The sequence below is a fragment of the Zonotrichia leucophrys genome, chromosome 1A, assembly GCF_028769735.1.
Source record: "Zonotrichia leucophrys gambelii isolate GWCS_2022_RI chromosome 1A, RI_Zleu_2.0, whole genome shotgun sequence".
Taxonomy (NCBI): domain Eukaryota; kingdom Metazoa; phylum Chordata; class Aves; order Passeriformes; family Passerellidae; genus Zonotrichia; species Zonotrichia leucophrys.
The window spans coordinates 21522222-21534295 of NC_088170.1; the positions used below are offsets into that span (position 1 = coordinate 21522222).

The 12074-nt window shown below is 39.3% G+C and overlaps 1 protein-coding gene across 4 annotated transcripts; it reads left to right on the forward strand.

The window, feature by feature from the left end:
- Positions 1-881: 881 nt before the first annotated feature.
- RXYLT1 (ribitol xylosyltransferase 1) lies at positions 882-11800 on the forward strand. Of its 4 annotated transcripts, none has more exons than XM_064701852.1 (6): positions 884-1078; positions 1533-1712; positions 2674-2776; positions 7632-7946; positions 9581-9751; positions 10798-11800. In XM_064701852.1, the coding sequence occupies exons 1-6, from the start codon at positions 937-939 to the stop codon at positions 11213-11215; spliced, it is 1329 nt and encodes a 442-aa protein (XP_064557922.1). In that variant the 5' UTR covers positions 884-936; the 3' UTR covers positions 11216-11800. The 4 variants fall into 4 exon arrangements, with proteins under 4 accessions (XP_064557923.1, XP_064557922.1, XP_064557924.1 ...); XM_064701854.1 differs by lacking the exon at positions 884-1078 and adding an exon at positions 1304-1426; XM_064701853.1 differs by lacking the exons at positions 9581-9751; positions 10798-11800 and adding an exon at positions 9055-9415 and having other exon boundaries at positions 882-1078.
- The last annotated feature ends 274 nt before the right edge of the window (positions 11801-12074 follow it).

Here is a 12074-nt window from a genome sequence, read left to right on the forward strand (position 1 = left end):
AGCAGCTTAAAAGAAAGTGAGAGAAAAACTTTTTACCAGAGCTAGTAGTGACATGAGACAGGGCAGTGCTCCTTACGAGCGTGGTAAGACAGAGAAGTCGTGAATGTCCCATCCTTGGAAGTGACCCAGGGCTTTGAGCAACCTGGTCCGGAGGGAAGTATCAGCATCAGTATTGTTGCCGACAGCAGGGGGAGTTGGAACTCAATGATATTGAAGGTCCCTTCCCACCCCAACAGTCTGTGATTGCTGCCACTGTGCATCAGCAGGCTAGACTCATAGTTCAGCAAATGTGCAAGCAATCAAATCAGAGTAAGGATTTGGCAGTAGGCTAACTCTAAGCCGGTTTCAGAAGGCCTTCTAAGATTTCAGCTGGAAACAAGCAGAGGTCCATTGAATTAATTTCAGGTCAGTGTCAGAGCAAGAGTAAAAAATTGATCAAGAAAAAATCCACTCAGACCCAGAAGAGGCTGTAGGGTTGTGCAGTGCAATACAATCTCTACTGTTCTAGACTCTTTCTCCTTTGGGTAGGTGAACGGCACTGTGAATTTAGCTGCAATTAGGGTCATGGTGTTCATCTACAGGCGGATATAGGCTTTACAGAAGCTGTAGCACCTAGCCTTAAGAAGGACTCGTGCAGTCTCTTTCCATCTCTCTGTGGAACGTGACTCACTCTGATCAATCCAAGTTTTGCCCATTTTAATAAAATTCCCATAACCTGACTGTGCTGTTCATCTCTCCGTTTCCAACCCGGTTACCCGCCATCGCACAGCTGTGCCGGCAGGCTCGGGAGCCTGCGGCCAGGGGCAGCCCATGGCCCCGGTGGCTCCGCGCCTCCCCGGCGGCGCAGGGCCCGGCCCAGGCCGGCGGGCGGAGTCTGCTCCCGCCGCCACCGCCTCCCGGCGCCCCCCGCCGGGCCTTCCGCCCGCGCCGGGCGGGATGCGGGGCGCTCGCAGGCGGCTCTGCTCCGCCCTGATCGTCGCGTACGGCCTCTTCTCCCTCTACGCGGCCTACACCGTGTTCCTGCGCCCGCGCCGCCCGGCCGCTCCCCGCTCCCACCGGGACCGCCACGGCCCGCGAGGTGAGTGCGGCGGCGGGGCCGCTCCGAGCCGCCCTGCCCGGCCTGGCCGCGGCCGGTGCGTCCGGGGCGGCGGGTTTGGAGCGGGGCCGGCCCGGTGGGTTTGGAGCGGAGCCGGCCTGGTGGGCGGGGCCTGGCGGCGGCCTCCGAGGAAGGAGAGCGGGGCCGGCGCCTCCCCGCTCCTCGCCGGGCCCCCGCTGGCTGCGGCGGGCTCCGCTGGGCCTCGGCGGGCACCGCGCGGCACGGAGGGGCAGGAGAGGCGGCGGTGGCGGTGCTTGTTGTGGTTGTGGTTGTGGTGGTGGCGATGGTGATGGTGATGGTGATGCGCACGACCCTGTGCGCATCTGTCAGGTGCTGCGTGAAATTACGAATTTGAGAAAATTAATCAGTTTTCCTGCAGTTGTGAATTTGATCTTCTTTTTTATTTTTTTTTTTCTAATGGAAATCACGCTTTTAGGTTTCACAGATCATGTTGCCTTGGGAAATGAAGAGTGGAATCCGTGGGATGCGGATGAGAAAAATGAGCTGGCTGCTTCTCAGCAGAGATATGAAGCTAATCTTAAAAAGATAAAATATGCGAGGTCTCACCTAGAACAGACCAGTCTTAGAGTACAGATTTGGGGCAAAGCAGCAATTGGTAAGCAGATGTAGTCAATCTTTATTGGTAATTTAACCTTTCTGGTATAGTGCTTTTCTGGGTTTCCTGATGATTAAAATTTATGTATATGATTCCACAATATGTATATCTGAACATGGGAAGTATTAGGGAGATGCTAGCTGTTACTCAAACTCATGGCAGCATAAGAGTAGTTGAACTCCCTTTATATCAGTTCCTTTTAAGGCTCTTCTTCTGCATCTGTCAAGGAAAATATCTCAAATGGCAAAGAAATGCACTTACTTTTTTAATCCAGTCTGGTTTACAGTGTGACACAAGAAGAGACCTCTTACTTGCCTAAGCAGATTATTTATTTTTGTCACATTTCCACTTTGTGAAATAAAGCATCACACAGTGAAAAATAGTTTCCTGTAGTGCAGTGTACTGTAGTACTACTACCACTGATGAACTCGGAAATTCCTCTTTTGTGGAAGATACTGTTTCCCCTCTACACAAATTGGGAGCCAAGGTCTTCTCAACCTCTAACAACTGCTGAAAATGTATCACTATTCTTAGCTTAGCTTTTTTGGAAATGCCAGGCTTACAGTCAAACTTTCACGTAGCATTGTAGAACACATAGGTATATTGCCTGGTATATTACCATCATAAAAACTGGTACATTTCACAAAAGCTTAAGGGAAGTATGCTTGTGCTTAAAATGCCAATTAAGGTTTGCTCATTTTTAGTGGTATGTGTGCTGGAAAGAGTTGCTAACAGAAGCAGTAGTGTATATCTTCATCTGCTGATATTTTGTCAGCCAAAGAATCTTTTTAAATGGCAGTGTGGGAAAAATTAATCTTTACTAATTCTAAGTCATATTGTGACATTTATTTCCCAAGTTATCTTGTGATGCTTTTTCATTTTCCAGAAATAATTTTTTTAGGAGCGTAGAGTAGGCAAGATCTGTTCATTCAAATTCTCCATCATGTCTTCATTTATGTAGGTCTTTACCTTTGGCAGCACATCTTTGGAGGGCACCTTGAGCCAACTGATGTGATTGCACAGTGGAGAGAAGGAAGCCAAAATGCAGGAAAAACATACTTCAGGTATTGTTCATGATGTTGATTTCAATTGTGTAAACTTTAGTAAGTAATGCATTGGAAAGGTAAACTGAATGATGCACTGCTCCGGCATTATTTTGGCTGTCTCAAAGTTGTGGTTATTTTAATACAGTTGCAAGTACTTTAATTTTGTAATGTTTTGATAACTATGTAATACACACATGGCTTCTCATTCAAAATTATAATTTATACACAAAAACACATACTTAATAAATCTAACTAATTCTAGACCAAACATGTCACTGTTAAAAAACAGAAAACTAGGGAGGAATTTAATCTGGTTTATGATGGTTTGTGTTATCAAAAATATATGTAAAAACTTGCCAATTCTGAGAGAAAGAGCAGTCAAGAGACCTCGGTGGCAGGGTGAGGATACAACCGTGAGAGCACTGTAAAGAGCTGGGGCCTGGGGGCTCATAGCTGGTGAGATCAAGCATGCACGTGGGAGGCAGGAAGATGCCTCCTGCTCTTTAGTTTCTGCTGTATTCAGGGGAAAGGGGCTTGGCTCTTTCATTCATAAATAGGAATGTGTCAAAACCATAATTTGTTTATAACAAAGGCTACCTGTGAGACCTAGCCTCTGGTTAGCTACTTGATTTGCAAACCAAAATTTTGTAGGGAAAGGAAGATTACACATAAAGCACTGTTTGCTTTAACAGTGGTGTTTGATCTGTGATCGTGTATGGTTTAAGACTGTTGTCAAATGTTTTATATTATTCAGGGAATGATACAGAGCTTTTTTCTGAGTCCCTATTTAATACCATTTTAATGCTTTCAGTGAAAGCTGAAGGATTTTTTGTCTCTTTGGCCAGTTAGCCAGTCTGCAGAAGTAGGTCTCCTGCAGCATTTAGTCACTTGCACCAGGACCTGCCTGTTAAAAAAGTTTTATTTTAATACATAAATTACACAGTTGAGTGAGCTTAACTTCTGAAACATGTGTCACTTCAGGAGGCCATTTTTTCCTTGCACAAGGTATGGTTCTAGCTGAAATATTTGAAGGTAGTGTTTGAAGTACGCATGTGATTGTGAATTGAAAGAAGGTTTTAAGTGATCACAAAACTTTTAAAAATAATTTCGAATTGTTTATCAAAGTATCTAACAGTAAACATGGTACAGGCCATAGAGTCTTTCCAGAAGAAATAGATGAATTAATGTACTCTTTAACAGAAAAAGCTATATTCCTTGTCTGCAAATAAAAGATGATCCTACAAGTTTAGAGAATCAACTATGAATGATGCTTCTGCATCTTGGTAGTCTCCTTGACAGAGCAATAGACTTTTCAATTCACAAATACAGAGAAAGGATACAGTCCTTCCTTTGAATATTGGGCCAGTGCCTACAGTGTAGTTTTGGTGGCAAAAGACTTTGTTGTTTCCAGAGTTAAAATCTTAGAAGCTGTAGAAATCGATGATACTGTGGCATGACAGGTTATCTTCCTGGTATTGACATAAGAATTTCTTTAGGCTCTTGCTTTCCACATTTGTAACATGAAAATAATTTGCTGTACTTAATGAGTCTGTCACTTGACTGATTATGGTTATTTTCTCTCTAGTGTGCCTGTTTCAGATGATTAATAACTTCACATGTTCCCTTAGGGTATGCATCTCTCAAAGAAAGACGTATATGCCTGCATTTAAATATCTTGTTATGTCTAGATGTGCCAGAGATAATGGAGTCCCTATTCTAATTTCAACTTGGATGCTAGGTCCTATAAAAATACAAAGGTTGAGTTTAATACCAACATAACAAAGGTTAACATTTGACGGGCTAGTAGAAACTTGTGCAAAGTACAGAAAATTTGCAATATAACTGTTATTTTAACAACTAGGCTTCTGAAATAGCTACTTTTTACTCTATTTGGAAATACTAGTTCATGTTGTGGAGAAGAATTATGTGATTTTGGCTTCTCACTGGTTATTTTCTAGAATTGTTTACTGCCTGGCTGAGGTAAATTATCTTTTGATTACTAGATGAGGCTAGAGGGAGCTAGCTGAGGTGACATATTTGGAGAATATGTGCTGTTCTGCAGTTCTCTGTGGTAAGTCTAATGATTGTTAAAAAATAGATGTCTGGTGAATGTTTTTAAAGAATAACAAATCTAAAGACACAAAAATGCCAAAATACCACTTGAACACAGTTACATGAATAAGCCCATTCTGTATATTTATGATGGAGAATACACATCTCTAATACAGATTTTGATGGGTACATATTTCCATCAAAGAAGTTGCCTAAAAAAATACATGAAGTATCAGCTTCTCCATAAAATGCAGTGATGCTTATTTAAAATCAGGAGTGGTGAAGGAACTTCATCGTAGCCTCTTGGCACATTCATACAAAAAGTAAGAGAGCAGGATTTAACACTTTCTTTGGCTTGAAGCAATTCACACCTTTCTCTCCTGTCATCTAGGAAGATGTTGTAGAGCAGAGTGCCAAACTTCTTACCTCTTATTTGGCAAGAGCTTTCCTAAATTTCTGTTTCCCCCAAGTCACACCCTCTCTATCTGATAAACATTCAGCGCTGCCTTGACTCAGTCACCTAGGAGAGGTTTCTGTCTATCAGAGGATTCCTCCTGCTATAGCTTCTGGCAATGTAGTTTTAATAAAACCCTGTAGTGAAGCTTTTTGAAAGTCCAAAACCACTATGCCCACTGGATCCTCTTTATCTGTGTTCTTACTGACATGCTTCATCAGATTAATGAAACAGGATTAACTCATTCACAGCAGTGCTTATCCGTATATGTGATCAATGATCTTACCTATTGATAAGATTCAGTGATCTTACTGTTTATTACAGGCTCTTCCAGAGAGGGAATTAATACTGACTGTTCTCCAGAGTCCCCTCAAGTTGTTTTTGTAGATGGGAGTCACTTGTGATTTGACTGCTCCTTCCCAAGTTCTTTTCTTGATTTTCTCATTTTTATGTAATTACTTTTTTGCATATGGGATATGTCTATGCTGAATGTATTTATTATTATCTCTCTTACTGCAAGTGTTAAATTTAATCCTTGCTATTGAAGAATGGCTGTCTCAACACCTCCAGAATGGGCACTGTAAGACCCAATCTAAAATAGCATCTTTTTGTATTACTATCTATCACTAGTAAGGAAAACCAAGGACTTTGTAGAAAGCAAATCACATATTTAGTCCAAAAAATGTAATCTTCCCATAGTATCTTTGCTCTAGCCTTCATGTGAGTGGTTAGTACTCTAAGGACTGCTCCCTCCATTTAGCAGCTTCTGTAGTGTCTCTTCCATTTCCCAATCCCAGCTGTGTTCTGATTGGGAGTTAATAGCACAGCCCTAGCACGGTGTTTTGATTATTAAAGTATGGATTTATGAGACTTGCACTGTGTTACTTTTTTTCCCCCACTGTAATTTTATGCTGTTCAACTACATATATTGCTACCCACAGGTCATTGCTTCCTGACCTGTACATCTGTTATTGCTGTAAAGCTGTTACCTTCAAAGTGCTGTGTCATAGGAAAAACTCTTTTTCCCCAAGTCTCTTTGCAAGGTGATCACTTGTGCATATTTAGTCTCTATTTGAGGCATTCCAAAGCTCCAGGTATTCTCTCTTAGGAATCCCTGTGATTCTGTTCTCATTGTCTGTTAAACTTTGGATTTAAGTCTTGATCTGACTTAGCACTTAATGTATTAGAAGTCTTGATTCCAGGTCATGAGTCTTACGAATCTTGGCTCCAAAATACATCACTTTCCACCAAGCCAGCAGCATGTCAGCTTAACTCAGGTTTAAAATACAATTGTCTAAGGTCAGTCTACCTCAGATAACTTCGCTGGAGTAGTCTTTGCAGTTTTTGTTGTGAGAGCTTTTTTCTTCAGTAAGTATATTTGAACTGAAACTAGCTGTCAGTCTCAGCACTTCATGAGTTAAAACTCATGCTCGCTCTAAATTAAGTTTTGCTGGTAGCTGAAAAACTAGTAATGCAGCAGATCTAGAAAATTATCACTTAACTGACTTTTATTTTTAAACAATGCTGTTTTCCCCCTCCACTTTTTCCCAAGCTGTGTAACTGCTACTTCTTTGCATTCAGTCAATAATCTGTTAAGACACCAGGTAACTAGAGCAGGGGCTGGCAAATACTGGTTTGTTTCATTGAAGTTCATAAATGGCTTTTGTCACATACTTGCAAATGATTAAAGAGTTGGCAGTTTTGCTACATGACCAAAATTCTTCTGTTAAATACATCGTTGAAGATCGAGAAATGCCATTTTATAAGTAAAATGTTCCAGCTTACTACCTTGTATCAGAGCCTCAAGTTTGACCTGGGGCATACAGCCAACCTAAGTTGGATAGATGTTTATTGTGTTATCAATTCTACACAGAAGAAACTTAACCAAAATACTGAGAAAAGTAATATGCAAGACTAGCTAACTGTCACTCTTAATGATACCAGATTGTGTACAGTCTTCAGGTTTTTGGGAGGGCCTCTCATTCTAATACAGCATTCATTGGTTATCACTGGAATTAAGAAAATATGAACATCAAGGTGCACCCTTTTTTGAAAGGTGGTTGACTTACACACATTTTGAGGTTTGAGTATTGTTCTAGTTCTGATTTCTTGACAAAATACCTTATTTAAGTCAATCACCTTTTTCCTGAATAAAAATGAAAGCTGCTTTACTCTGTGCTAAGCGGTACATACTAACAGCAGAAGTGGTTGTAGTTGCACATTAATTTTGCAGTATATTGCATTTACTTTATTGAAGAAAATATCATCTCTGGAGCGCAATGTAGTAAGACTAGCTAGAGGACTAAGGCCAAATAATTTGTCTTACAAAGTCTTACTTTGTTTGATGTTGTATTTTGGCTTTCTCAGCTTCCTGACTGGCCCCTCAGTAGTTCCCGGCTATTTCTCAGTGGAAGCGGAGCACGTGGTGCTGGTGCTGAACGGGAGGGAGCCGGCGAAGATCGCCTACGCCACGCAGTGGCTGCACTACGCACAGACTCTGATGGAGACCCGCAAAATCCAGCATGTGGCCGTGGTGCTGCTCGGGAACGAGCAGTGCAACAACGCCTGGATTCAGCCGTACCTGAAACGAAACGGGGGATTTGTCAGTCTGCTCTTTGTTACCTATGACTACGCGTTCGTAAATGAAGAAGATATTTTCCAGTGGCCTTTAGGAGTAGCTACGTAAGTACTATAGACAGAAGTTGCAATTGATTCATTAATTGTTGTGCATGAGGTATGGAAAATATGACTCTTACTGCTTTTGCCCAAAACAATTTTAGTAAGTTAATGCAGAACGTGATCCTATCAGTCATTTTCTAAATCAGGCATTGGAGTCTTTGAAAGTTGCATTTAGCAATAAAAATTATAACAGGAAAAGGGTACTAGGGTTTAGGAAACTTTAGGAAAATGAACCTGTGTCTCCTGAGATTTTCTGTTTATTCTTTCTTCAGTAGATTTGCTCTTGAGAATATCATGACTGCTGATGTAATACATACCAGTGATATGGAGATTCAAAGGATAATTAGTTGCAGGTACTATTTGTTCAGAAAAGCAAAGAGTACTTTTTTTTAACCTCCGTTTTGGCTCAAAAGGCTTCCCATTTGGAGTTGTTATACTCCAGTAACACAGTAGTGTAAACTTGCTTAACTGCTTGTTTAAAAAAAACCATTTTTGTTATACTTAAGTGCTCAAACTATTTATGTGGAGTAAATAAAGGTTTGGTTCAGCTAGATGCATTTTTACTTCTTATTAACAGAGTTGATAGTGGTTTAGCGACTTACCAGGGTAATAGAAGCTGAAAAGAATAGAGGATTATTTTCATACCGTGTGTTGAATTTGAATTCAATATCCTATATTGATCTAGTTTGCTCAACAAGCTGGAAAACTGTATAGAGCTTTTTATATACAGCTTGAACTTGTTCACAGTGTCTCTGACATATGCTAAATTTGGATTATTGATGATGTCAAAGAATCGATGGTATTGGAAGTTCCTAAGTGGAAAGAAGTTGAGTTTTGAGATGCAGAGATTAAGGTGACAGTGAAGAGAAAGCCACAACACTTAGAACAATAAACGAGGGTGCAAAGCTGGGTGGAGGAAGATTAATTTGGTATCAAAATGGGCTTTCCAGACCTTGCATACAACGGCTGTAAAAAACAGGTTAAAGGCATGAAAATGTGCTGGATTTTGCAAGTAAAGAGGGAAAATTAAGATGTGGAATGATGCAAAAATATTTGTCATGAAGGAACAAATGCTTATTAGAAACTAAGTGAATTGACATTCATTATGCAGGAGAAGAATGAGGACAGGACTGCTCCATCAAATAATGCACAATAAGCTATTTAGTAGCCAAAAGATTCGATTATTGAGTTCACTCCGATCAAAGATTTTCCTTTGGAAGGTTACCAGTGGTATTTTCAGTAGAGGAGTATATCCAGAGATTAAGGTATGTGAGACTTACATGCCATAGTTACTGTTAAACTGACCATTTCAGTCAAAACTTGTGGTTGCATCAAGAATAGCTTCTTTGGAAAAGCATGTTAGTCAAGGACATTCTGTAATCTGCACATTCAATATTTCTCATGTTGAAAGAAGATGTAAGTATTCTGAAAACTTTGGGAAGGGCCTGATGGGGGTAAAGGGAATAAAGACATAGTTTTAGGACAGGATGTGACTTGGTTTACTTCTGAGTCTGTCTGTAGAGATGGATTGGCAATAAGCAGGTGGTTTTAGTCATAATATATGATGCACTGAAAATGAAATGCTGCAAAATGTTTTCCTTTGATATGGTTGTCTAACTTACACATTTTTTTTACAGCTACAGAAATTTTCCAGTTGTGGAACCCAGCTGGTCAATGCTACATGATCCAAGATCATATCTATGTAATTTCTTAGGAACAGTTTATAAGAATTCTTCTAGAGAAACCCTCATCGAAATTCTGAAACAGGATGGGCTTGACAAACTTTGCTGGATTGCAGCCAGAGAACAGTAAGACTTTAATTTACTTCATGAAAATTTTGAGTTTTTTGCCTGGCTCATTATTACCAATCTTTTCTTGAGTGTTAAAAAATAATACAAATAAAGGTAATTAGTCATTAAGTCAGGGATTAGTGCAGAGACTCTTCGTTTAAGTCAACATAACAGCATTTCTGTTATATTTTACTTAAGGCATATTTTTAAATCTAGTTTAGGAAAGTCTCCTCTGTATATAACCTATATAACCATCAAAGACCATCTGCCTTTTTCTTAAAAATATTTGATTATGAGAAGAAACACTTATCTTGTATTTTGTGGAGTTTCATGTCTTTAGCCAAAGAAAAAAGACAGCCATATTTTGTTGAATTCCACATGAGAGTGGATTTAATCTGTACAGCGCAGTTATTTTTTGGCTAACAACAGTAGGGTTCTGATTGTATTTCTTAACTTTGAAAAGCAACACCTATAAAATGTTGGATAGCAGGCACAGTGGTGCTTAGGTAGACCTTAGCTGCCCTGATGAAGGGTCTCAGGAGATGGATTGTATCTGTGACATAAACTCTTATCTCCCAGGCATCTTGAGGCACTTCAAGTAGATGAATTCAGGTTAAACCAATTGCTCTGCATCCTAGGTTTTGAAGAGCAAACCTCTTTTGAGGCCAAAAAAAGGTCATTAAAAAGCCCATTGAGGTCTCCTTTTTTGTGTGTTTCTAAACTGTGCTGTGAAGTAAATTGACATATGCATCATCCAAGTCATGCAGAAGATTTGGAGTGGCATTTCACTTTGTTTCTTACACTTTTAAGTGTTAATAATTTCCAGAAAGGGCCACATATTACAATCTGTTTTTAACAGTGACATTTTCAATAAAGTTTTAGAAGACTTTTAAGAGCAGTTAAGACTAAAAATAAAAGTTAATTCACTGTGTGTGTAATACAAAATTTTTACACTAATAGCATTTTCAGTTTTATAACTAATATAAATTAAAGCATATCACTATGTTTTCGTTGCAGTGCCTGTGAGGAAAATATTAATTTTCACTTTTTTTGCCCTTTCCTAGGTGGCAGCCTCAAGAAACAAATGAAAGTTTCAAGAACTATCAAGATGCCTTGCTGCAGAGTGATTTGACATTGTGCCCAGTGGGAATAAATACAGAATGTTACAGAATTTATGAAGCTTGTTCCTATGGATCTCTGCCCGTTATAGAAGATGTAATGACACCGGGTGATTGCGGAAATTCATCAGCCTACCACAGTGCTCCATTGCAATTATTAAAAACCATGGGGGCTCCATTTATCTTTATTAAAAACTGGAAAGAGCTTCCTGCTATTCTAGAGAAAGAAAAAAAAATGAGCTTACAAGAAAAGATTCAAAGGAGAAAAAAGCTTTTAGAATGGTATCAAAACTTCAAAGCATGGATGAGACAAAAATTCATTAATACTTTGGAAAATTCATTTTTGCCCAGTGATAAAGGATAAATTGTCTTTTTTGAAAATCTAGAGTAGATGACAGCTTAATTTCCATTAACCTGAGGCAGCTTTTATTTAAAAGTAACCTACAGGACAGATGCATTTCTTTTAAAGTGAGTGGAATTGCTCTAAGCTTGGCCAAGAGCTACATTTGGCCCTTCATCTTTAATGACTTTAAGAGAGGTTGTCGACGTAATATGATGGTACAAGGATGACAACAATTTCGTTACTATTTTCACAGTTTTTATGTTGCTTTGTGACCTGGTAAAAATTTTTAATAATATTGATAATATTTAAAAATTTTAAGGATAATATCTTTGAGCATGTGAATTTGGTAAAATCCAACTTGAAAAAATCAGTTGTGTTTGAAGAAAAAAGAATGGAGGCTGTATGGTACAGGGTAATTTATTAAGGAAACTAAAAAGGAAAAGTATTATTACAAAATTGCCAGGTTTACCATATTCTGGTAATATGTTTTGAAAACGTGAACTGTTTTGAAAATGTGAACTGTTTACTTGGTTGACATTTCATTTCCAGCAAAGTGACCATAAAGCTAAAGACTGTGGAATAAAAATGTGTATTTCAAGGTAAAAATAGAGAGCTCTTTCTTGAAAATATTTGATAGCAATTTATTTCATTTGAAATATCAGAATTACTTTCTTTCATTTGTTTTTAGTCTTGGGCCGTACCTTTCTGTGTTTGTGCTCTTTCATTACCTGTAGTTACAGCTGCATGATCAGAACCCTGAGCCTTAGACACGAGCCTACCTGTAGCTTCTCTGATTGCTCAAAATCTGCTGAAACTCATCAACGCCAAAAGATGGCAGAAGTGTAATACTGCATGGTTATGGGACTATGTGTACCACAAA